Source organism: Girardinichthys multiradiatus, chromosome 22 (assembly GCF_021462225.1).
Source record: "Girardinichthys multiradiatus isolate DD_20200921_A chromosome 22, DD_fGirMul_XY1, whole genome shotgun sequence".
Lineage (NCBI taxonomy): Eukaryota > Metazoa > Chordata > Actinopteri > Cyprinodontiformes > Goodeidae > Girardinichthys > Girardinichthys multiradiatus.
Window position 1 is genome coordinate 23,488,229 of NC_061814.1, and position 27,771 is coordinate 23,515,999.

Sequence of the window (27,771 nt, forward strand, 5' to 3'; positions counted from 1 at the left end):
AAGAATCCAGAACATTTAAAGCACTGCAGGCCTTACTCGCCTCAGTTAAGTTAAAAAAAAAACATGTTGATGATCCCCAAGAATTGTGGAAAAATATTCTGTAGACTGGTGAGTCAAATTGGAACATTTTGAAAGGTACGCACCCAGTTACATCTGGCAAATAAACTAACATTGCAGAAAAATAACAATCTCCCAAAAGTAAAACATGGGGATGGTAGTGTGATGGTCTGGGAATGTTTTGCTGCTTCAAGACCTGGATGACTTGAAGTAATTGATAGAAACATGAATCCCGCTGTCTTCTAGAAAATCCTGAAGGAGCAGTTTATGGCCTAAAACTTGAGCACACATTGGTTTTGCAGCAGGACAATAATGTTAGGCACAGCAAGCCCATTTCTAAATATCTCAACCCCTAGTCAACGTTTGGACTTCAATCCTATTAAAATGCTGTGCCATGACCTTCAACAGGCCGTTCATGCTTCAAAATCCTACAGTGCAGTTGAAGTATACCCGCTCTGCAAAGAAGAGTGGGCCAAAATTCCTCACCGGCAATGTAAAGGACTTATCGCAAATGCTGGATGGTGGTAGTTGCCTCCAAAGGTGGCACAACCAGATATTAGAGCCACTACGTTTTTGATAAAAAGCCAGGTAGGTTTGGAAAGATTTTTTCCTTAATAGGTGAAATCATCATTTAAAAACAGGATTTTGTATCTACTTATTTGTCTGATATTAAGATTAGTTTGATTATCTGAAAAATGTAAGTGTCATAAAAAACAAAACCAGAAGAAATGAGTAAGGGGCCGACAACATAAATATTATGTTGGGCAGGCAGGTGTGCGCTGGAAAAAAAAATGTTCAAGGCTCTGTTGTAGCTGAGTGAAAGCCACAGGCCTGGCAGCAGCTGCCCTGTGCTCCAAGTCATGGGGACAGAGGTGTTATGTAAACTCGCTTTTATTTGGAAAATGAGGTTGGTCCTGTAGTTATGAGCTGAATGCCTCTCATGGCTGGGCTTTGGCAGTAGATCAGGATTTCTTCCGCTTGCATTTATGATTTGGTTTTGTTCCGAGGCCTGATTTCCTCAGCAGCAGGACACAGCTCCGATTTAAGTGACCATATTGATAAATGCAATGGCATCTGCTTGCTACATCTCCCTGTAGGAAGATTATTCCAGGAAATGTATTCACCTTAGTGAGGATTCTTGTGTATATGTGGGGGTGGGTTCCGGTGCCGTTCATATTTTATGTGTCCTTAAGAAAGAGTAGGCTGCTGAGTAATATTCCTCTGCCTCAAACATTCAGACTTTCATCCTTACTCCTTCTGAGTAAAAAGCATGCATTATTTATGCATTTCTTTGAAAAGAACAAAGGAAATTCCTCTGGCATTGATTAACAGTAATTAAAACTGACTATTTGAACCATGCTTTTCTCTAAGTATTTTGTTTAATATGTAGAGATATGTTTGAAAAAGTACCTTGTAAAAACATGTGGTGGACATTTTATAATGTTAACAGAAACTCCAAATTAAAGTATGTTGTTTTTTTCATGGCCTGGTTCTATTCAGCCTTTTCTAAATTTTATTCACAAAATGTGTCCAAAAACCAAACTACAAGGATGCATGTTTAAATGTGTAGGACATAGCTATCAGGGCAGCTGATTCATTTTACTGACACAAAAAATTGTCTTTTTCATGAAAAGAAAAAAAGATAAAAATCTAAACCGTGAATAACCCCCCGTTATTTATGTTATGAACAAAGCACACAGCAATGGACAACAGACATTTAACTGAATTTAAATATGATTAGTATATTTAAACAAAGAAAATAGGAAAAAAATTACACAAAATATTGCCAAATTATCAATCTTTCTTAGGTTAGTTTCAGAAGTTTAAGGGCTTTAGGATTAATTTAAACAATTGTCCTCCTAATAGAAAAACATGTTTGGCACTTGATTTATTACTTAAACTTGTCATTCTGCTGATTATTTTAATTCTTGTATGAAGGAAACTAAAATGTATAAACTCAAAAGTAGTACTCAAGATACTCAAAAACTCAAAATAGTCAACAGATAGGAAATATTGCCCAACTCTTATTCAGGGTTATACTGTTCCAAAAATTGTATTGCTTTAAATGTCTTAAAAACAAACTGAAAAAACTATGCTCCATGGTCCTTTATGTTATTCCTCCTACCCTACTCTTCTCCCAGTAGTCTTGTGAGTCTTGCAGGTTATCATTCTGAAATATTCTGATTTTCTGCTTGATTGGCCTTGACTGGTGACTGGCATACTTTATGTAGCCGCTTTTGTGTTTCTTCTGAATTTGTTTTTTAAAAACCTTACTGATACTGAAAATAGGTCATTTAGGTAATTAGGTCTTCTTATCGCAGTAACAAAGTCTACACTGAGGAGTGTTCACTGGAAAATGACAGCATTTTTGAGTTTCCAACCAACCACTCACCGGTCAAGACCAATCAAGCAGACAATCTGGTCACCAGCCAAATTCTGAGTGCATCTCTAGAAAAGTGACAAGTAGGTTAGTATGTTAAGTTCCAAATGTTTGATGAATAAATAATGATGAATTTTAATTTCTTAAGCTGTTTCTCCCCTGGTGTCACTCAGTCAAGACCATTTTATTTACCAACGGCTGAAGCTCTGTTGGATTTCATCTGATTTGTATCTGTGGCCATATGCTATGACAGCTCCTGGAATACTTCCTCACACCTCATATGGTGCAAGCCTCAGCAGCAGTCCGTCCTTTGAGACAAATGGTCACCATGATCCTTCATACCAGTGTAAAGACACCGAGAACCCAGAGGGCCTCTTCACACTAGATGCAATTCACACTTGGAGTAACGTGTGAGTTGCCAACGTGTGCTTTTCCTTCAGTCACAGTGATAAACATAATGACTTGTCATACAGCCCACCAAAACAAACCTCAGTGGTTGGTGTTCTCACAAAGCGGATTTGTCTGCCCCGTGTTTGCCTCTAACAAAGCTTTGAAGCCATTTTTTGAATTGGGTTGCAGTAATGCTGAGATAATTTGCAGTGATAGGTATCTATAGGATTCACTCATGGAACCCAAGAATTTAAGGTATGTTTGTGGGTTCAAACTAGGTGTGGGTGATTTGGGCAAAGCATTTTATCATTATAATTTGTTCCATTTATTGCGACAATGAAAAAATAAGAAATGTATTTAAAAATAAATGATCATCATCATTGTCTTTTTGGCAACATGTCTGTCTCTACACACAGTCAGAGCCCAGCAAACACAAATACCGCTCTAAAAGTAAACTTATCATCTCCCATTGGCTGCTTTAGTACACCAGTAACATAAAGTACTGCAATTGCACCCTTCATAATAGTTGTACTTAATTATGTTTTTATGAAACCAAAATTAGAAAGAGGTTTGTACAAACAGCAAAAGTAACAATCCCAAACAAACTGGCAGTTTGGAGGTTTGGGGATTGATTAAATATGATCAGTTATTGTCACGATAAATCCAAATTCTTATCATGATAACTTATTTTCCATGATAATGATAAACCCTATGAATAAACTGCCCTGGTTCAAATTCAATTAATTGCAATCCAAAGTTTTGTAAGATTTCCACTAGGATTTGACTACTTTTTAAGGGCATATAGATGTTAATATTCCTTCTTGTGATGGGCACAAATGATTTATTTTAGGCCAATATATTAGATGATATTCTGGGACTGTTGGTGATTTCATCAGCCATATTAAACAAAAATACATAAAATGACTGAAACAATTCACTACAATTTATGAAGGACGAGAGTTTTCAGAGTGATGTGTAACTTTGATCTGATATTCAGAACAGTTCTGCTTGAGATTTGTCAGTCCTTGCACCAAAAACCTGCAACTAAATGTCTCAACTGCCTTGCTGGTTCTTTCTTAGACACATAGTCTAGAGCTTTTACTGTTCCAGGGCTTATACAGCCTGGAAGTAGCTGGAATTATTAAAGATATGTTAAGCAATCTGTGTGTTGCAAACAGCACAGGTGTTATGAATCTTATGCTCTTTGCTCTGGCTGTAATTAACATAAACATACTTAAATATCAATTGATTTCCCTTTTATTGTCTCCACAATACAGCATTTATATGTGGGGGGAGACATTATTTGCTTAGCAGAGCAGTTTTTGGATCAGATGTTCCTTTGGATTGTGTTTGGGAATTACATGGTCTTTGGGATGCAATGCTTTCTGAATATGCTTGTTAAGCTTTTATTTGGATCCTAAAACAAGCCCATCAGAGATATTAAAATAAAATGGGTACAGTGATTAAAGCAACATTATAATAGGCAACATCTAATTGCTATCTATGCAGATTTGGAACCTGGGAGCTCCCATAGTGATGTATAGCTTCTAACTCACATTGAGAATAGCTTTGCCTTGAACCTCTAGTTCATCTGTCAATTCTTGCACTGGAAATATGCAGCTGAATGTATTAACTGTCTCAGTAGCTCTCTCTTTGAAACTTAGCCTTATGCTGATTTTGCTATAGTTCCAGGGATTATGTGGGCTGGAAGTAGCTCTAGATATTTCCTGTGTGAGTGGAAACAGCATAGATCCTACATTTTTCACTAGCTTTGTTTTAATGTATGTCTGAATAACCAGCTTTTATCAGAAATAGCTAAATTTAGTAGTTATATTTCTTCTTTTTCCCCAACATCTGTTTTCTGTTTTGTAGTTTCCTCTCTGTTTGCTTTCTGTGGTATGTTAATCTGATCAACAGCCCATCTTTCACCAATGCAGTCACACTTTTACCCCTGTGATCTTTCTAACCCTAGAGACAGTTCTGACATGACTGTGATTATTTGCTGTGGCAGGCAGGCACTTTGGATGTGTCCTCGTCATGCCACTCAGTACTTTTGTGTTTGCATGTGAGAGGTTTCAGAGGTATAGTCTTGTGAATGCCACTGGATCTGGGAGGCAGCAGGAGACAGTGACAGGGAAATGAGGGCACTTCCCCTGAAAGGAAATCAAAGTTAAAAGAATGATAAAAGTGTCGTGTCCTGCCAGCTGGTTTGTGTTCTGTACAGAAATCCCACTCTTCCTCTCAATTTTTGCTGAGACAACAATCACACCACTTCCTGTTTTGTTAACCGTGACACTGAAAACCTAATTTCGGTGACACAGCGTGCTGTTACAGCAAATAAAGTCAGGTAAAGTTACAGCTAGATGTGGAAAAAGTTGATTGGCACTCCAAAGTCAGAACTCTTGTTAAAGATAAAAAAGTTACTATCTGTTAAATAAAGTCTAGTTAACCATTAGAAAGAACATTTGGGCAATAATTTGTTAAGATGAAGTATTAGACATATTTTCTACCCATTATCTGCTCAGTCTCTGCTCTCTGTTCACAGAGCAGATAGCTTTAATAACATGCTGATGCACTCCTATCAAGTCCAGCAGTTGTGGGCAACTGTGATGCTCTCTTTGCTGGTGCCTCAGTGATGCTTTTTACACAATCTAAAAATGACTTTCTGCAAAAAAAAAAAAAGGCAGGTACAGAAGAGACAAAAATAAGAAGACAGGAATTTTCTGACAGCGAGCTCCAGCTAACATAGAAAACATCTCACTGTATTAGGGAGGAATCACGATTAGGATGGTACAGGTCATGTGGTTATTTTCTTTACTGATACAGATATTAAAAGACAGTGGAATGATGCATCCCATTAACAGTTAGAACTGGTCAGACTGAACATTTATTAGATATACAGTACAGACCAGTTACAGTACAGACCAAAGTTTGGACACACCTCATTCAAATAGTTTTCTTTATTTTCATGACTATGAATATTGTAGCTTCACACTGAAGGCATCAAAACTATGAATTAACACATGTGGAATTATATACTGAACAAAAAATCATGAAACAACTGAAAATATGTCTTATATTCTAGGTTCTTCAAAGTAGACACCTTTTGCTTTGATTACTGCTCCGCACACTCTTGGCATTCTGTTGATGAGCTTCAAGAGGTAGTCAAGATGCTTAGCACTTGTTGACCCTTTTGCCTTCACTCTGCGGTCCAGCTCACCCCAAACCATCTCGATTGGGTTCATGTCCGGGGACTGTGGAGGCCAGGTCACCAGGTCAGCAAAGAGAGGAGAAAATATACATTCTGTTCCATTGCAGGCCCTTTTGTGTAATGTTGGCTGTGCAGTAGGTTGCTTTTATTTATTTTTCTTCTTCTAGGTAAAAATAACCATCTACTTTCAAATGATGCTAAACATTTTGTACAATATGCGTAACCCAAACAGCACTAGTCTTTGAAATTGCTACAATTGTGTACTTTGGGCAAATACATGAATTTGAGTGGATTTTCCTTTAAATGCATGAGTCTGTGTTTAAATGTGTGGAAACTGGGTCAGCACAGAGGGAGAACATTCGGTTGGTGCTAGCGTTTCAAAGAGCAGATCTGTCTATAAGTTTATTTTGCAAATCGAATGGCCGTTAGCATGAGCAAATTGATTTGTGAGTTTGCTTGGTAGGCATTTCTGTGGGATGCTGCGATGCTTCTGATCAGTTGTCTCCTAAATGGATTCTGGACATCTTACAATGTGGTAAAGCCATTTCTAAAGTTTAGAATAATGATCTATTGTTTAAAATGGGCTAGATTGCTTCATTACAACTGTTTGTGTTTGAGTGTGTTATGTAAATGCAAATTTTTTCCAGTCACACTGTTAAGCCAGCTCTGTAAAAGTCAAGCTGGTGTGAATACAAAGCAAATAAACAGCAATATGTTTGAGGCACTCACTCATCCACAACCTTATGTAATTTGTTGATTTTAGCATGAAGCTGGTCAGCTCTTCTTTTAGAACATATTTTTTGTATTCTAGCATTTTCTTTAGTTTACCTCAAAACAAAGGTACCTTAAAAGTCCCCTTTTATGTTCCTACTGCAAACAATTTTACCTCCAACTTCACCTACAACCTTTGGTGGAGAGTAAATGTAAGCAATAGCATTCATTGCAAAGTAATAACACCTCATGCTGGGGTTTTAACAGAGCTACAGTGTGATGGAGGTCAGTATGACTTGAACTTAAAGTCAAATACTATGGGTCACTTTTTACTGAAGGTGTTGGGTAGGCTGGGGTTTGAAAGTTCAGACTTTCACTATTTCTCACTTGAGTTAGATTTTTCTGTCAGCTACAGAAAACTTTTCTTATTTTTTTACACGTCAGGACATTATTTATCTATGATTTCTTATTCATGAATTCTTATTTTTTGAAATAACTTTAACTGTTTCATCTGTTCATTAGCGGTTAATGGTAGGCCAAAGACAGGAACGAGCTAGAAAAGGCTACTGCTACTACTCCACTTTAAATTCAGTATACGTGTGAGACAGGTATAGGATTTCTGAATGACCAAAACACTGAACAAGTGATTTCCCTTCTTATCTCGACTGATTTACTGGAACTTGTTTAAACTAATGTTCCACCATAGCACCTCTAATTCTTGTCAAATGGAGACAACTGGCTTCTTTGCGATGCGAGTCTTGACTGAACGAAGGAGGAGAAAACGAGGCGAGAGTGAAGCTGCGAGCGCTGGCACCCTGAGCAGGAGTTGGTGTCAAAAGATCAGGGACTGACACTGCTGGCTTTGTGTTGCGCTTGAATGGGCACCTCAGGGAGAGCCTGTGGTTATGAATGGTCACCACTGGGGAAAGACCTAGTGGTGGGAATGGAGTTTGGTAATTAAGGCAGTCATTGTGTGCGTGTAGGATATGCTAGACTGAGAGGTCAGGAAGGCAGGGCTGTATTGTTCCCCCAGAAGGGCCCTCACAGCATTGCAGTGGTGCGTCAGACTCAAGTATGTTTGGACAGAGGTTTTACATTTTAACAGAAAAAAAAAAACGAATCTCAACAACAAACCTCTCTGTTTTGGCCCTATATTGTCTTTTTTCTACACATCAGTGTCTTAACTGCCTGGGGCCTCCTCTGTGGTTTTTCTTTCCTTGACAACAATTGTGTACATCTACTGTTTACAGATTACAGAAAGACTTTAAACCTTTTTTAAATAATACCCCATCATACTTTTGTTTCTTTATGACACCTAAGGTGAATATGTAGCGTTATCTGAAACAATACTTTAGCTGTTTAGAGAGCCCATACTTTAACAATTTCTGGAATAGAATTGATATGTAATTATGCAAAGGATTGTACTACAACCTTTTTGTCCATTGCCACTATAACCCTCTAAACAGTGGCGATTGCTCTAAGACTGCAAGGGAAGCTCAGCTTCCCCTAAAATGTCAAAAAATAAGTGATCAAATATATACTGTTTTGTGTACGTTATTGACTAAATATGCGCTACAACACGCTCAACTTTTGTTCAGAATCAGCTTCTTATCTCTGGTAATGACGCGGCTTTCCTCTCACTCATTCCCGCAGCTTCACAGTGCTTTAATGGTTCAATGGTTAGGATTAACTGGAATGTATGTACCTGACTTTGTGAAGTGCCTTGAGACAACATGTGTTGTGAATTGGCGCTATATAAATAAACTGAATTAAATTGAATTTAAACAGTGAATTCAATAGCGAAGCAGAAATGCTGGGCTTTGTCCCGCCCATCGGACGCTCAGCGTCTCTGGGGGTCTATGGGGAAGTGGGCTGGCCTCGGCTGGCCAGGACGCTAAGCTTCTGCATGATGATTGGATGATCTGTCTGAGGCTGAATCCCTTTTTGATTGACAGCGCAATGAGGGAATCTGCGAATCAGCGATCTTGAAATTGAGCTTTCCCTCCTTGAAAGACCAGCATCCGCCACTGCCGCTATATGGAACATTGTAACTTCTCATATTAAATGGCCTTGTCCTGGGGTGGTCAATTCCCGTACTTAAGAGCTGGTGTCATGCATGTTCTGGCCCAACATCTCGGAATCAATTGTGAAGTTCCTTAGCAAGCCCCTCCCAGAACTTGATGACATACAGCGAACATATTTCAGCCGTTTGAATCACTGATGTTGGAGCAGGGACACATTTTAAACATGCAGGGCACCGGTTCTTAAGAACTGCAGTTGGTCTAGTCTGTTCTGAATGGGCAGCTGTATGGTCAGATTAACACATTTCCATTTTCTCATAGTATTTGATCTGACTTTGTTTCCTTAGTTCATTGTATCCCTCTGTTTTTTTTGTAATATTTTCTTCAAAATAAATGTTTCCTGTTTAATTTTGATGGCAGTTTTCCATTTGCACTTTAGTTAAGTTTACTTCCAGCTTAGTGTAAAACCTGGTCTCACTGCATTCAGTATATACATACCCCAGGTTTTCATTTTTACTTTGTTAGATCCTCCTGATAACATGTGTTGCCATTCTTCTGTCAAGTATTCAAGCCTTGTTTTGGACAATTAGAAACATTTCTCTTATCCTGAATCTGCCTCTTGATCACCTGCACTTGGGTCCTTCAAACCTGCTGTTTTATGACACATTTAGGGCAAATCATACTGTGATGTACAAAGGATTATTTATCTTGGCAAAGGTTTTTCACTCGGTTGCATGCAGTTTGAAAATTCTAAAATATGTACATAGGAAAAAGGGAAAAGCTCCACAATGTGTAAATATTATCACTATTTAAATGTTTTTGTAATATTTAGTATCAGAAAATAACATGGGAAAGTGTGAAAATACACCTTGGTGGAGAATATATAAAAAAAACTTGCATCTGCTGAAAAGTGTGCAGGATGATGTCTCTTTGGTAAACATTAGCATCACCAATGAGCAGAGTTGTACCCATTAGAATTTTATGGCCGAGTCTGATTTCCCTTCAACAGCCTAAGGATAGAAGAGCAGCATTTAAAATTGCTTTTGTCTAGCCCTTCTGCTGTAAGCTGCTTTTAATTATTTTTATTAGTTGAAAGATGAGGTCACATTGTGTGAAGATAATGTGATTACAGGGTTCACATTTTAAACCGTCTCTAGCATTATAATTAACGAAACAGCAGTCTCTCTATTTGTTACCTAGAGAAGGTCGAGATTCCCAACAGGTTAACAACATTTCGGAAGGATAACACAGGGCAACTTTGCTGTCCTCCGATCAGCCTTCCTGTTATCTGCTGAAGTCTCACTCTCATATACAGTACTGTGCAAAAGTTTTAGGCAGGTGTAGAAAAATACTGTAAACAAAGAATGCTTTCAGAAATATAATGATGATTGTTTATTTTTTATAAATTTACAAAATGCTAAGTGAGTGAGCCCAAACATACAGCCAAAGTCATTAAGAACTATCTTCAGCGTAAAGAAGAACAAGACTTACTGGAAGTGATGGTATGGCCCCCACAGAGCCCTGATCTCAACATCATGGAGTGTGTCTGGGATTACATGAAGAGACAGAAGGATGTGAGAAAGCCCACATCCACAGCAGATCTGTGGTTAGTTCTCCAAGATGTTTGGAACAACCTACCAGCCGAGTTCTTTTAAAAACTTTGTGCAAGTTAATTTATGCTGTTTTGAAGGCAAAGGTTGGTCACACCAAATGTTAAATTGATTTAGATTTCTCTTTTGTTCATTCACTGCATTTTGTTGATTGATGAAAATAAATGTTACTTGCATTTTGGAAAGCATTCTCTGTCTACAGCAATTTTTCACACCTGCCTAAAACTTTTGCACAGTACTGTATGCCGTAGAAAATAGCTAGCTTTGGTTTTGTTGTCTATGCAACCCAGTGGCAGATACATATGTTCAGTGATCAGAAAATCATAGGGTTTTCTCATTTTTAACAAGCCAGTCACCAGTCAGGGCCAATAAAGCTGACAATTCAGGTCAACTAATTTATATACCAATGCATATAAATTATAACAACTGGAAATGCACAATCTTGTCACTGCTTGTAAAACCAAGTTCCTGAAATAAAATAATTTACATGTAGTATGTTTTTTATAAATAAATAAATAAAAGGTATAAATACAATTTCTTAGTTATACTTTTGTTTTTTCCTTAGTTTGTACTGTAACCATTTTCTTTCTCTAACTGTAATTGTATGGCTTTTTGCAGCATTACTTCCTCAGTTCTACTGTATTATGAGTGGTGTCTGAATAACAAGCATTTTATTTAGACACTTTCTCTGTCTCCTCTTCCTCTGTGTGCACTTCCCTGTTGAGGCGTTCCTGGCAGGGATAAGAGCTGGTGGGGGGAGGTGCTCCATGGGAATGTTTTCCAAGTTTGACCCCTGATCTTCCTTCCAGTTGCAGAAAAGGCGCCTGTCTCTTCCCAAGCACTCACTCTGTCAGGTTACCAAAGACAGGAGCCCAGAGCAAGCCGAAGCTGTTCTGCAAACAGATAAGGCTTATCAGGGATGCAGGGGATGTGTGTTATCAGCTGTATTTTCTGTTTCATTGTGTCACAGTAGGCAGAGGATCATCATCACTGCAAATAACTGCTGTGATCTTCAACCATAGAGATGTTTTATTTTTGAGGAGTTAAACAGAGAAGGGGCTTGTCCTGTGCCTGCCATTGAGAAACCATATAGGGCCATAGGTCTAATATAGAATGCAGTATGAGTGACACTCAGATTAGCAACACACATGCACAACATATCCGGCAAAGTAACTGTCAGAAAGGTGACACTCAGAAACATTCACCCACATACGAATTACAGCAGATCTCCTGCAAGTTACATTTAAACGAGACAGCAGAAACACTCACTTCCTGTGACAATGTTTTGTATTTCCCAGTGTGTGCACCCAACCTGGCCTTGTCATTCACTGGACTGGAAACATAACCCTGCAGTGCAGCAGCACAGCTTGCTGGGACTAGTGAGACTGTGACTAAGTCAAAGGCCAAAAGAGGGCAAAGGGGAATCTCACACCCACATCTTAACTTTGCATTGGCCCTCAGCAACAAGTAGATGTGGGAAGTGTGGGAGAGAGACAAACGTATTCTACAACAGCTTCTGTGTCAAGCTGTTGTGTTGATGCAATCGCACCTCTGAGTTTGTGTTCTTTATGAAAATGGTGTGGAGAAAGAAAAATGATTCAGTGAAAAACATGAGCTTTTGAAAGAAGAGGGCGTCTTTGTTATGAATCTAAACAACCACATGCTTGACTCTCTGGGGTGTACATCTGTCATCCCAGAACATGACACTGAGATCCGTGGCCGATTATGGAAGCTGGGTTGTGGAAATCTAGGAATCTGGGAATTTACTTCTGGCAAAAAAAGATACTGAACTGATGATATGCCTCTGCAGCTGTCTTGGACTCCAGCAAATACGGTCTGTTCCTGAAGAGAAAAACACATTTAAAATTATGTGCCCAACGTTTTTACAATGTATAGCGAGTCTGAAGTGTAGATTAACGGCTGTCTGTTGGGCCTCAGGGGAACTGGAGAGGATTTTTGTAAAAAAAAAAAAAAAAGAAACATAAGTATAGACATAAATTAAAATCAAGTAAGTGATTTTCCCTGTAACAGCATTAAAATCACCTGCTTGCAGCAATTCATAACAAAAAAGCTCCACCTCCAGTTTATCAAAACAACCCAAAATTACAGGTCATGACATTTCATTTGTGAGGGGATATTGTTAATAAAAAAGACTTAGCAGAGATTTGGTTTCATCTGCATCATCAGATCATCATATTGGACTGTTAGATTTCAGAGCTTTATTTCACTGTATAGTCGTTTAAAGCTGTATTGGTCCTTGCAACTCAAAGACGTATTATGATTGTTCTGTTCCCTGTATTTCACTTTTTTGTCATGTTACAACCACAGACCTCAATGTGTTTTATTTGGATTTTATGTGATAAACCAACACACATCAGCACATAATTGTGGTTTTGGTTTTTAATATATTTTACAAATAAAACATCAGTAGTGTGCATTTGTACTCAGCCCCCTTTACTCTAATCAAATCAAGTGCAACCAAGTGCCTTATGAAGTGACCTTATAAGTAATCAGAGTCCTGCTATGTGTAATTAAATTTTTGTTTTAATCCAGCAGTTCTGTAAAGGCCCCAGAGGTTTGTTAAAGAACATCAATGAACAAACAGAACCACAAAGACCAAAAAATCTCAAAAAGGATAAGGGACAAGTTTAAAGCAAGTTTAGGGCTATAAAAAATATGCCAAACTTTGAACGTCGCGTGGAGCATTGTTCAGCCCATCTTATAAAAATGGATGTATGGCAACAACAGCAAAACTCCCAAGTCATGTCCGTGCACCTAAACTAACAGGCCAGACCAGGAGAGCACTGATCAGAGAAGCAGCCAAGAGACCCATGCTAACTCTGGAGGGGATGTAGAGATCTATAGCTCAAATGAAACAATGTGTTGACAGAAAAACTATTGGTAATACAGTCTAAAAATCCGGCCTTTATCGAAGAGTGACAAGAATGAAGCCATCATTTAAAAAAATCTGTACAAGTCATGGTGAGGTGATTCTGCAAAGTATTGACCCATATGCACAGCACTCTTTTCAAATATTTGTAAAACCCTTAAAATAAACAGTTTCCTTCCCCTTCACAAATATTCTCTACATGTAATTTCTCTATGGGGATTAATGCCATTAAAAAAAACAACGCAATAATTATTTTCCGTGTATTTTCCGGCTATATGTCCCAACTTCTATGCATATCTGAAAGCCGTGGGATGTTTCATTTTGGTACTGCTGTCTTGATTTAGCTTTTCCCCGTGTGATATATCTGCATTTCAAAGAACAGACTAAACAGTAATGATTCTATCATTACTGTTCCTAGAAGGAACTGTTTGGGCATCTCCATTGGGCTGGAAACAAACTTTCGGTAACGGCTAATATATCCTTCCTCTCCTTCATGTCACAGTGAGATAAAATACACATCTGTAAAAACATGTGATCACAGAGGTTAAACCCAGAAACCAATAAGTGAGATTCTGAATGTCACTGCTCACTTAAATGTAATCAATCTTATACACACTTACCTGCTGGATTTTTGCTGCTCTGTTTAGCTCAATTTGGGGTTTTGAGGCTTTTAGGAAATGTTGCAGTTTTCAAATAACTGTGGATTTGATTACATACCAAGATTGTTCTGTTTTTCCCCACATACCATATTTAGCATTTTTTTAATCGCAATGTACCATTTTGCTTCAAAGACATTATACCTGAGGGAGAGTTTAAATTAATATCCAAACACCTCATGTGCATTTTAAGATCTGAGGACAACTGGGTTGTACCTTTATTAGTGAACTGCCTTTGTAGAGTAAGAAATGTCAACATATATAAGAACAGCTAGAATAAAGAGCTTTTAGAATATGAAACCACTTTTTTAAGAATAGCCCAGTGACCCACATGGGTGCAGAGCAGGTGCAGAGAAGGGCTCTCGTAATGGGTGATGACTGTGATGAAAAACCTAGAGGTGAAGTCGTATTTAGTGAGAGGTCATTTCATCTGACGACTAATATTAGAAAATATAATGAGTCTTTGTCTGCTTGTGTATTTATATTATATTCCAGCTTCTTTATTATTAGAGCATGAAGATTTACAAGCAGCCTATGTGAATTTTTCTGTTATCTTTTCAACATATGTATACTCAACTTGTCAAACATTAAAACAGGTTTATTTGGTTTAGTCCTATTATAATGGACATTTAGTGGATGATTATGTTCAATGGCTTATAAATAAAAAATATATATTTTTACAAACATCATGTGTATCTTAAGCGTAAACATATTTTTATTGTTTAGGCAGTTACCAACAAACTCGTGTACTAATATTTTTCATAGCAGTAAGCTAAAGGTTTGCCATGTTGGGATTAGGGGGGCACCAATTGCAATTTTCTGGGCGATCACTGATTACGATCCTTAAAAAGCTTAACCTGCCGATTCCGATTTTAGCCGATACTGATTTTTTAAAATAGCTGACACTGTCAGGTGTTATAAGGTCACAATACACATTCAATGTTCCAATCTTATTTTACTGAAAAACACTGAACAATACCCATGAAACAATACAAACTTGTTTTAACTGAAGTAGTGCTCTCAAATATAAATTAAACATTTAGAATATTGCAGTTCCTTTAGTCTTATATTTTCTACATTTTAAAAAGAAACAACTTTCACAGCAGGTTAGACAAGTAGACAAGATCAGTGGATAAGATCAGTTTCACTTGTAGGTATCAGCCGATCACCGATCTCCCAAAGTTAAGGAAATTGGGGCAGATCGATCAGCCAGCCGATTGATCGGTGCACCTCTAGTTGGGATTCTTTATAGCAAGAATATGATGCTCAGCGCAAATCTACACTAATACTTTGAGTCTGGAAGAAAATAAAAAAGATTTTACCATACATGTTTGCAGAAGAAACTCCTTCACTTTCAGCTGATGTCTCTTTAAAGACTCTTTATATTAAAGAGATAGAAAAAACATTTAAGTTCCAGTTGGCAGCTTTGATTGGACAGCTGATCTGTCAAAATTGATGTAAAAGGGAACTACTCTCTCTTCTTAGGCTTTATAGCCTTTTTATATGCAGTTGGACACACTGATAACTGGGAAAAACTCAAACCACATCCTTACTGCTGTCAAATATGATCTCATATCCCTTTTCCACCAGTGCGGTTGGGAGCCCATTCCGGTTCCTGAATGTGATTTTGAACCAGTGATGCGTGTTTCCACCAATGAAAAGAGGTTCCAGAGCATGAACTCTGGTTCAACCCGGGCATCGCAGGAAACTTGGTTCTTTGCGGTGCTCAACAAAACACCAACGTTCAAAGGCACGCGAACCAAACTGGTTCAAGACCGAGAGTTCATTCGGTGGGAAAAAGCTAGAAGGCACATTTCCACATCAGGAACCTTTTTGGGGTAGTTTCTTGGGGTCCTTCTTTATCCCCCTCTGTTTATAATGGATCTGTTAGGTTAAAAACTGATTTTTTTGGGCAGGAATTTGTTTCTGAAAAATGCCTTTATAGGGATGTACATTTTGGTCTTTACCCCAAACTATTGGGTTTGAGCTTTGTGGAGGGAGAGTGCTAAGCATTTTGGGCTAGTTCAATTTCCTCAGCAATATGTTTCAGACCTCCCAGTTTAAATTTCTCTACAGGTCATATATTTTCTTAGCTCTAGCTGTAATTGATTTTAAATCCGAAATTAACTCCTGCTTTTGGCCATTTGTGGAGGCAGAGGGAGTAAAAACTCTCAAAGAAATATTTACAGCTTCTATGTTGTAAGGTACAAATACAAACAGATTTTGAGTTTTCCCTCAGGGATCGGAGTATTTGAATTTTGTTTTGGAGTGTAACCACCAGGTTCTTATCCCGATCTGAGATTCCGTTTATCTTCCATTTACAAGTGAAGTCTGCACCAAGAAATACATTTAAAATTTGCTATAATTACATTGTTGCATAGAGTTTGAATCACTTTCACATTTGGTATAAAGTGTGGCCAATCATCAGTTATATTTTCATTACTGAAAATCTTTTTTATTTATTTATTTAAAGTTCAGGGTAGCATAATGAAATGACGTAACCAACCTTCTGTTTCTTATTTCTGTTAGCACGTATATATCCAATGAACAGGTTACATGAAATGCATTTTAAGGCATGGCAATGCAGGCAGATTAATTCAGTCTGTTTTGATTTGATGGATATTGTTTTCCGATTGAAATAATGCAGGATTTTCATATCTTACTATTGACTTCTTCCTATCACTTTTTTCATTTACTTTTCTCTGCAGCCATTTCTTCTTCCTGTCAATCTGTCCTATGAAATATGAAGAAATGTTTGGCATTTTGTGAGTTTAGTAGTCTCGTTTTATTCCCCATGTGTTAGATTAATTTTTACTTGGTTGTAACATCCTGCTGTAACTGTTTGAATTTGGGTTGACATTGCTAAATAAATAAATCCCCACCAGGTTCAGTTTGGTATTGAGCAGGACCTCTTCAGTCTGCCAGGCATCCACCTCAAGCTATTTGTGATCAGTTTTTTTTTTAACAAGTTAAAAGGTCTAAAAGTTTTCAAGCTTCATGTTCAAAGGTCCAAATGTGCTTACTAGATAATGTCAGAATTCTGAAACAAATAATGATGAGCAAATCAATTTTATTAACTTTTACTTACAACTTACAGGCTAAAAAAAGGCTACTCTAAGCCTACAGTCATGTTTTTGAGCAACTCCAATTATTGATAGTAAAGCGGGATGAGAACTTTAATTTAACCATAAACTTAATTAACCTAATTGCTTTTGATGCCTTATCAAATAAAGTGCCTCTTTACACACAAGAAAACGCATAAAACAAAATAAATGAACTGGAATTAAAGTGAAATATGACACTGTAACATCAAAACAACTGAGGTCTACAGACTGGTAACACTGACCTTGCATCTAATGAAGACCCTCAAGAGGTTGGACCTCAACCATCTTCGCCCCCTTGTGTGCTTGCTGGATCCACTGCAGTTTGCCTACCTGCCTGGCATTCAGGTGGATGATGCCATCATCCATTTCCTGCACCGAGCTCTGAGCCACCTGGAGAAGCCTGTAAGCACTGTGAGGATCATGCTATTTGATTTCTCCAGTGCTTTTAATACCATCCGGTACAAACGTCTGAGGAACAAGCTGAAGCTCTCAGGAGTGGATCACAACTTCACCCTAGTGGACTCTTATAAGTATCTGGGTATTCACCAGAACAATAAACTGGACTAAAATCACAACACTGAAACTCTTTACAGGAAGAGTCAGAGCAGACTCTACCGGCTAAGGAGACTGACATCTTTTGGAGTGCAGGTAGCGCTTCTGAAGACTTTTTGACTGTGTAGTTTTCCCAAATTCTCTTTCAACACTAAGAATCTCATGTTTTGCAATATAATCTGTTCTTTCAATATAAAAAGGACCCAATTCATACAACAGTTCAAGTGAAAATTAGTACAAATTTATTCGGCCTAATTTAATATTTCCGTAATTAACAAATCATAGTTTTTTTAAACTTTTAAAAATCTGCCTTTGATTGTCTAGAAGTATTTTTGTAGTAAAAAAAAGTAGAACCCCCCTTTTTAGTCATACATTCAAAAAAAAAAAAAAAAAATCACACTGCATCTCATTAATATTACACAGTCTGCAACAGTACTGTGTTTATGTTCAGTTGAACTATTCATGATAAGAAAGTTATTTACTTTTGTTGACAGTGACCAGTATGTTGTCTAGCTGGAGTATCTGGACAGTCTTTTTTGCTCCAACATGAAATTACAGCTGCAATAATGTTCTACCAACACCATATCTAAAACATTTTTATCTCACTCTGCACATTCTGTTTTCAGAAAGTTTTCATCTCACTCTCAGTTTGGTTCATAACCTATTTTCTTTGCGTTCCCAATTAGAGGTTTATGGAGAAAACTAACAATAAGAGTTGTTCTGTCTTATAAACTAAGCTTGCTGCCTCCAATATCATAAATATTAGTATCTAGTGTTACAGCTGCATGTTCAGTTCTTTCCCACATGGTTATTAGTTGAGCCTTAACTGAGTGTGCCATGAAAATAAGGTGTCTGGGTTGACTTGCCCTTTGGTTCAGATCAAGAATTGCTGGTGCGGGTGTATTGTGCCAAAGATCCCCTAATGATTGGTTTCAATATGTCTGGTTAGGTTTATCGGAAAGATTTTAAAGACGGTTGTACGTAAAAATAACTTTCAGGCATGCATTTGTGCGCTTGGTGGTACTGCTATTAGTATGTGATTGAGGTGGGCAGCAAATTATGTGTGATTCTGCAGTTTATATTTAGAGACAGTTGAGCAAGATAAAACTGCTTATCTCAGCTGTGTGGTGAAGTCTATACACAGCGCACACAAGCATAAAAGAAGTTCAGTCTCTATGAGCAGCATGTTGGACATTTAGGCTGAAGCAAAAGCAACCAAACCACATGATTAATAGATATAACATTACTCAATCTCTGGAAATATTCCCTGTGATGTCTTAGACAAGAATCAGACTTGATTGATCCTTTGATCTTTTTTGATGTTTCACAGAGAAGAACAAGTTCTCAGGTTCAACCTCTTGTCCAGGTTTCTGCCCTTGTAGCATTCATCACAAAGCCAAGACTAGCTCACTAACTGAAACCACATTAAAGAAATTAGAAGCCTTATCAGAAATACCACAGTTAATGAGCAAACCAAACAAAAACCCAAAGCAAAAGGCTCAAAGCTAACATTGTGACTCGAACCCAATCCTCTCTATCTGTCAATCTGTTTTTGAACTGCAACCAAACTAAATACAAATTCTCAGATAAGGACACAGGACCAGACAGACGCACTTTTCCCACTCAGGGGCACATGGAAATGCAATACACACAGGTTGAGTGCCATTTTGGCATTCCTGGGCTGCTCTCTGAGTGATGTCCTGGGGGATGTGGAGAGTCAGAGCGTGGCCTGAGCTCCTCCGCTGCTCCTTTGTTTACACTGATGGTTTCCAGATGCTAGCCGGTGACTGGAGCTCTGCAGAACGCTGGGGAGCGGCCCAACAGTTTAGAGGCCGCTTGGACTGAGGCAGCTCTGTCTTGAAGGCTTAAAAAACATTCTTCTGTTCTTTTAATGACTGCAATTGTTTCCAACGGGTGAGAGAGTTTGTGGGAGGAGAATTTTGAATTTGATATGGTTTGTCCTCATTTACACCAGCAACACATGCCATGTATAATTTATCTAATTAAGAGTAATTATTAGTTGCATAATGTAGACCTGGATTAATTTCATCTCACTGCAATTAACATATTTGTTTTGCACAGTAATCTGATTGCATGTTTCTTTTAAAGGAACACTAGCCAAGCCTTTGTTCTAATGCTGATTACAAAAGGAAACATTTGCACCCCATAATTTCCCCCAAGTTCTTTTTCCTGTTACTTCAAGTATATTCTCTGTCTTCTCCACACAGTCCCCTTCAGATGAGATTATGTACCCAAACAGAGGTGCATTGTGCTTGATTGAGGCCAAACGTATCCCTCAATTGACGCACCTGTTCCTCCCATCACTCTCAGCCTCCTTACAGACATTATAAAGAGACAGCTGCACCAGCAAAGGAGCTGACAAGAGAGAGCGAGGGAGGTGAGAAAGATTTCAGGGAAAAGAGAGAGAGAAAGAGAGAGAGACGAATGACCAGAAAACAGTGGCTGTATTTAGAGCTTGCAGTGCATGGTGGGATTGACAAACAGTCCCCATAATGCACCTGGCTGAGGTTCTGGCATGAAGCTGCAGCTGTTTACCCCAATGGCGGAAATGGGCAATGAAAAAATGCTTGTCCTGTGCGCAGTGGTACACAGCTGAGGTGGTGACAGTGTCATTCTGAGATGCTTGACGTTGCAGCCATCTGCATGCTCTCACTTGGCTCCCAGTTCTGCCCGACCGGCACCCTCAGATGTTTTTCTGTCGTTGATGTTATGTCAGACAACACATTAAACATGATGGTTTTCCAAACTGACTAAGTTTTGTGTTTTCACATTGACAGGTATATATATCTCTTCCACATGTGAGTTGCTTTAATGTGGTCAGCCTAAGACAAACTATTCCCTTTAGGAAGTAAAGTTCTGCAAGACTGATTTGCCCTTAATGACCCAACAAAATGTTCTTGCTTTAAACTTTGATGTCTGATAAACAACCTCAGTCATTTTCTCTTTGAATAGTGGACACAGTCTCAGTTTTCATAAAACTTCATATTGTGTGAATAGTTTTAACATGTCAAACAAAATCACACCACAAACTGAAGCTTTCAGTTAAGAACCTTGGTTTTTTTCTGCTTTATTAACAAATGGAAAATACTGTGATTTTGCATCTGATCATCATATATTACTTACAGAGGACTATTTGAAAATACCACACTGTGAAAAAGAATCAATGTGCCTTTTTAGATTTCAACCTACTTTGTGTTGTCAGAGAGGTTCTATTTTAAGGATTTTTTCATTGTACAAGTGTGGCAGTAATCAGGCCTGGATGTAGTTAATGAAGTTGAACTGAGCTGTCCAAAGTTTTGGTTCATTACAGTTAATTCATGGTTTTATAAGTTGGGGAATTTTTCCCATAGGAGCAAATAGGTTTGGATTGTTATTCTGGTTTAATAAATTGAGTCATTTGAAAACTGTTGTTGTATTAACTCAAAATTTGTTTGATGAGCTAAAACATGTGTGACAAAAAAGCAAAGACAGAAGAAATCTGTAGGGGTGCATATACACGTCCATGTTGGTACTAAGAAAAAATTTAGTATTGGTAGTACTTGGCATAGCAGACAAGGTCACCAAGTAGATATTTAAGCACAGACCAGGTGTAGGACTGTTGTGCATTTCTTGACTGAAAGAAGCAAAAGGGTAATTGGCCTGCTACATTATCTCAACAACAGTTCATCTAAGGGACTGAGCCATCTGTCCTGTCATTGATTTCACCTGAGCTTTTTACACTGTGACCAATGCAAACGTTTGCACTGTAAAAGGTCACATTGGCGAGCTCATCCACCTTGAAAACAGGGTAATGGATTATTCTCTGGTTTACTCAGAATGGCCTAGTGAACAACAAAAGACTTCAAACGGAAAGTTTTCCAAAGAGTTTTATACAAGCTATAGTTGCAGGGAATTGCCACTGTCTCTTTTACCTCATCTCTCTTATTTTATGAAATTAGTTAGTATGGCATATGGTGTTCTCCACACTTACTGGCATCCCTCAAATACCCTTAAAATAAATGTGGAAAGGTTAAAAGAATTACCACACTTATTGGTACCCCTGCTGTTAACACTTTGTAAAGCCCCCTTTTGCCAATTCGATAGCACTTAGTTTTCTCCTTTTAAACATCACAAAGTCAGAATATACAAAAAGAGCAATCTTTGACTATTCCTCTTTAACTTGCTCTTCTACAGTTCTCAAAAAGTGTGCTTTGTAAGTTTTTTTTTTATACCTCCCTCACCTTCCCACTCATTGGTGACAAGATAAACTCTGGTCCTCTGGTCAGCCTCGTTTTTATGTTGTTCTTGTAGCCGTTCCTTGACTTAAGATCAGTACACACATGCCTTACTTAAAAGGTATGTTCTCTTGTCTGTAGAGTAGCTAGAAATGGCAATTTGTGTGAAGTATACATAAGAAGTGCTTCTGTTTTATTTGCTTTATATGAAACATCAAGGTGAGATTATGCTACTGCAATAAAAGATACATTTACAGATTAAATATTTTTATAGATGGTCTAGATGCTTTTTAAACATCTATACCATGGGTGTCATAATGCGGGTTTTTTAGTAGGATAAAAGTGCAAGGAAGGAGATCTCAGGAGACAGATTGAAGGTAAGAAGGCTTGAATTCCTTTACTCACACAGCTTAGGCAGGGAAACCAGGAGTATGCCGAGCTCCATCCAATCCAGAATACAGGACACAGACACTTGACATGACTCGGATACACGACCAGGAACAAAGATAAGTACAACCAGGACACAGCAGGGAACAAAGGAAACTAAGGAACTTAAATACAAACAGGAAATGCAGGGAGAACCAATGAACAGAGGGACAGAGTTATTATGGAGAACAAGGAACAGGTGTGGGTCAGACTGCAGGGACTGAAACCAATTAACATAACAGACAGAGGGTAAACTAAGAACCAGACTAGGAGAAATAAAAAAACTCAACACAGACACAGACTAGGCATGACACTGGGGGCCAATAAATGTGGAGGTGCTATTTTGTTGGTTGTATTAACAACTTCTACAAATCATTTTGCTTTTAGTTATTTTACCTATATAATACTGAATGACATTGGGCATTTGCACGCCAAATTTTGTAGGCTTTTTCTACTCAAACGTTTTTATGGTCTGACTTCGGGTAAAATATGGAGTCTTCACAGTCAAAGGTAGACATGTCCTCCAATATCTTTAGAGAAAGTATGAAATCTTGTCCGCAACCTTGAAAGCAGTGGCCTCTGTGATGATTCCTGTTAGGTTTGACTTGCATTAAACCAAGGCTAGCCTGTCCTACAGACAGAGGATTAATGTTTCAGGTTTTGGGGAAGTTTCTGAAGTCTGGTGTCTGTCCGCTGGTCATTAATCTCGTATTGATATATGAGATCAGCTTCTACTTCAACACCACCTTTCAGCCCCAGACAGTGGTAAGGACTTGGTTTTTGTCCATGGACAGTGATAGAAATATGTTTTAAAAGTTCACTGGAAGAACATTTTAAGATGGTTTTGTGGTAAAATTATATTGAATTTTCTGGTTAAATGTCTAAACCACGTGCCTTTTTAATCAATTTCACCCCGTTACCTGGTTGTCGTCTAGACTGGAATAACTCACTCACACACATTTTCTCTAATTCAGTAATGTACATGATAATAATGCACATACTTTATCTTCTTGATATCACTTTATTTGTGCAAGTCTGACACTTATGCAGTTCCTCCTGAGGATTGTTTTTTCTCTCTACGTTCCTTCACATAATGGGTTCAGTTCAGTGTCGTTGTGGCCAGTACTACAGCGGTATGTTAACACTGTGTCATCCCCCCACCTCTCTCTTTCTGGGTCTCTGAAATGTAAGGCCTAATTGAAAGCAGAGCAGCAATTTTACGACAGCTCTCAATGTTCTGCCCGTATGGAGGCCATCTGCTTTAGATTTGGATTTCCTCCTCCTCCTAGTCTCTATGTTTCACCCCCCTCCCCCCGACCAATCATGAGAGGCTGATTGGATGATCTTTCTATAGTTGGCTTACGCTTGTTGAGTTTGTCCACTTTCCTTTTTAATCATTGTGCAGGTTTTCCTCATATCCTAAAGGATTTTCTTACTCTTGTGTCTCGTTCTTTTCTCCCTTTTTTTTTTCAAAGTTTCTAGTTTAGCTCTGTTTATTCTATTTAATGCAGTCTGTGAGCTCATTAATCCTGTGATACGAGCTGAGGAACGGCTTGTGTACTCGTAGAGAGGGGTGGCGGTGGATGGATGTTGGGGGTGACTGAGTGGGAGTACTGCCGGAAACTGCACTGAAACTTTCCAGTCGGGAGCATATGAAAACCTGTAGATGTGGAATTTGTTCAGTGTGTGTGTGTCCACTCTGTAAAGGACTGAGAGTAGTTGCTCGTATCTGTGTGTGGCCACGCGTGTCTTTTTTTGTGGGGTATCAAATATGATTCAATTAACAGCTCACTCACCCAAAGTGTGACTGCATTTGTGTGTGATATGAGGACGCATTTTATTTCTGAGCACACTGTCCTCCACACACTCTCTGACCCTTATCTTACTTCAGCTCACTGGCCTCCAGCCTCGAAACTTAAACAAACACCAAGCAATGTTAAAAAAATACGGTGACAAACTCCACTTGCTGCCTTCTGGCACAGAAATCAGCAGCTGTTTCACAATGTTTTTTGAGTTGATGGACAAGTAGAATGCTCTAAATTGCTCAAATATGTCCATTTAGCTTTTACTCTGAGGTTTTTATTTGAGGAGTGCAAAGAAAGACAAGCAAAAAAAAAAGAAAAAAAGAGATTTCCCATGCCGGCTCATCTCCCAGAGCGCTGTGGGGTGTGATGGCCTTGATCTTGTTATTCATCGAGCTGAGAGCACTGTGTACAGTTAATAAATTCTGATTTTCTGGAAATCAAGCCTTACTAAAACATTTACAGCTGAAATTTTTGATCTGCTGTTGACTGCATCAGTAAAAGCAGAATGACAGGGCTTTTATTTTTTATGAAAAAAAGGCTTCTCTGCTGTTTTCCTCTGCTTTCTCCATCTGTGCCAGTTGTGATGGCACAGCAGTCCAGATGTTGTGGCATTGTTTCCCACGTATTTCATGGGGGTCCGATGGAATGCGCAGCACGAACCAGGCCTGCAAAGTTTGTGTCTTCAGTGCCTAAACTCTCTGGTTTTGCCTGAGACCTCCATGACAGCCAGAGTGTTGCAATGGCCCCGTAACAGCTGACCACAGTTTAAGTGCATCACTAAGATTTACGACTCGAAGTGTCCAAACGAACTCTGTGGTGATTTGCAGTTATGCAAAGCCATATCTGCACAGGCAGTGTGCATAAAAGTGGAAAGTTTTAAAAATGCAATGTTCAAAAAAGTGCATCGACAAATTTCTCTTCAGCAGGATTAAACTAAAAAGTACCAAGGCAACATTCCTGAAATTTCATTGTGGAAATTAGCTTAATTTAAGCTTGGTAGTTTAGTATTTTGATAAATTGCGAAAATAAATGTTCATAAATTACCTCAAATCATATGTCAATCACATATAATTTGATTTCATGAAGATTTATTTTGTTCTATTCACTGTTTGGGCCAGTTGTCTCCTATATGAAATGAGATATTATGAACCCCGGTTCCGTCACTGAATGACCAAATTGTAATGCAGCAGATTATGAGTAGGCTGTAAAAAATGACCTGAAATCATCAACTGTCCATGCATGTGGATAAATTATACTGTGGACCAACTGCAGGTACTATACATAATGACCCATGAGTTGTGCATTAAATGTCAGAATCTTACTCATAAAAGTCAGTGTAAAAAAAAATTATCAGAGGTTTAAAAAATTTAACACCCACCTCGCTCCTACAACACAGCTTGGTTTGAGTTAATCTGAATGTCCTCAGCTGAAGGCAGAGCGTGATGTGCTGCCAAAGGCCAAGGACAGACCCTGAAACCAACATGGAGCAAAATAAAGAAAGATCAGTGAGTGCTGGTTTAGTCTTTTTTTTAGGTTTCCCCTTAAGAACAAACAGCTCTAAGGGGAAAGTACCTCTATATTTGGATTTCTAAAGGATTATTGTAGGTTGAGATTATAACCTCTGGGTGCTCCAATACGTTTTTATTGGAATTTGACAATGTTCGGAGTTGGTTTGGACCAAAATGCAAGCAAGCACTAGGGAGCCACATGGTGCAATTTAATCTTCTTTCTTCTTTAACAATAATAAACGAAGGACTTACAGGAATTGTCAAACATCGACAAGGAACCAGGAGGCGTCAGGAAGTCAACAGGTGAGAAGCATGACGTGAGGAACCAGCGGAGAATAATTAGAACAACCAGGTATATAAGCAGGGAGAGGAGGAGAATGGACCAAGGAGAGGAAGCTAAGGTAATCAGAGGAGAAGTGGGAACAGGTGCGGGACCTGGCTGTGGAAACTGAGGGAATAAATGGTTACTATGGTGACCAGACTGGGAGACACAGGAACACTGGAGAAACTAAACTATAAAATAAACCAAAGGGAAACTAGATCTAAAGATAAACAAACACTAACTCACAAGGAGGAGCAGGGAAGCGAAAACCAAATACACCCAACAATCTAAAACACCAATAAGAACGTAAAGGGAAGTAACCAATAATTATTACAACTGCCAGAGAGGAACTAAACACATAGAACTATACAAACATAAGGAATCTGGGAGGACAAATAATGTAAATTCAAATTCAAAAATACTTTATTAATCCCAAAGGGAAATTAAATGTTGTTGTAGCTCATTATGAGGGTTTCTTCAAAGAGCCGTTGTAGATGATGATGGCTGTGGGCAGGAAGGATCTCCTGTAGCGCTCCGTCTTACAGCACATCTGAAGAAGTCTCTGACTTCTTCAGAGGGAAACAAACCTCTGGGTAAATAATAACTGAAGGGGATCTAAGGACAAGGGGAGGAACAGGGAAAAGAAACTAATAAACTAGAAGAATGCAGCAAGAACAAAAAACCTAACAGTAAACAAGCACAGAAACACTTAGTGAGAAACTAAACTAGAAAACCCAAAGAAGCAAAGAAAACTGTACTAATAATAATAATAATAATAACTAGAGGAGAAAACCATTCTAAGTAATAAATAAATGAGAAAGCAACCACCAAGGGAACTATGGGCGAGGGGAGAAAGAACTACTAAAACTAGGGGGCAGGAGAGAGAACAAAACTATCAGGATAACAGAAGGAATAAACAAACATAACTACTAAACCCAAAGAAATGGAAACACCTAACTTAAAAAGTAAACAAACACAAAACCAAAACATTGTCCAAATTGGCAGATGTTGACAGAATTGTCAAACTTATTTCACAATACTAGTGCAAACGCTGCTGTATTTAGGTATTTTAATGACTGAGAATGTCAGCCTTTTTATACTTTGACTATGTAGTAACTGAAAAACAAAGCAAAACATTCTCATGCCACTGACTTAAACATTCACCACTGATTGCATCAAAAGAGCAACACCAGTCAAAGTGAATATGGACTGACGTGGATTAGGCCAGTAGGAGTCAGATTTTCCAAGCTGCATGCTGTCACAGTAGAAGATGCAAGAAGATGGGGCTTGAGGTCATGCTCCTGAAGAGCCAGATTGAAGCTCAGGCCTACATACTTACTCCGGACCTGCTGGTGCTGATGCAGAGTGCTGACGCCTGTTTGGAAAGCACCAGATGCTGCTCATTTAAGTTTCTATTACTCATACTCAGGCCGGGCCAGGAATACAGTGCCCTGTATAAGTATTCATAAAACCTTGAACTTTTTTGCATCTTTTAGTAGTGCATAATTGTGAAGTGGAAGGGAGATGATACTTGGTTTAGACATTTCTGACAAATACAAATTTGAAGAGTCTCAAATGCATTTGTATTCAGCTCCTGTTATTCTGGTAGCCCTAAATATAATTCACTGCAACCGACTGCCTTCAGATTTGTCCTAATTAGTAAATAGATTTCTTGTGTGTAATGTCATCTTAGCGTTAGTACAGCTGTTCTGTGAAGCCCTCATAGGTGACAACTCCAAACATACCAAGAGTTTATCATCCACATCCTCAGGGGACAATTTGTTTTTGAAAAATACAAATACAATTGGCAAAAAAACAAAAATAACCACAAGATCTAAAATACAACTAGGAAACAGACTACAGTCTCTATTTGGGCCTATGAAGCCAAATTAT

The 27,771-nt window shown here is 38.4% G+C and overlaps 2 protein-coding genes across 6 annotated transcripts in view; one reads left to right on the plus strand and one right to left on the minus strand.

The window, feature by feature from the left end:
- The window catches only part of zcchc24 (zinc finger, CCHC domain containing 24), a 54,750-nt gene that overhangs the window by 14,508 nt on the left and 12,471 nt on the right, over positions 1–27,771 (plus strand). The gene's annotated exons all lie outside the window — the stretch shown is intronic.
- ppifa (peptidylprolyl isomerase Fa) overlaps positions 10,740–27,771 on the minus strand; it is a 39,414-nt gene continuing 22,382 nt past the window's right edge. For 3 of the 5 annotated variants that reach the window (XM_047350723.1, XM_047350722.1, XM_047350718.1), the window contains 3 exons: positions 25,427–25,518; positions 22,223–22,267; positions 10,740–11,273 (listed from right to left, as the gene is read on the minus strand). In XM_047350723.1, coding sequence (XP_047206679.1) covers positions 11,223–11,273; positions 22,223–22,267; positions 25,427–25,518 — 188 coding nt within the window. In that variant the 3' untranslated portion in view covers positions 10,740–11,222. The remainder of the gene's footprint in view (positions 11,274–22,222; positions 22,268–25,426; positions 25,519–27,771) is intronic. The other 2 variants (XM_047350719.1, XM_047350720.1) reach the window with 2 other exon arrangements.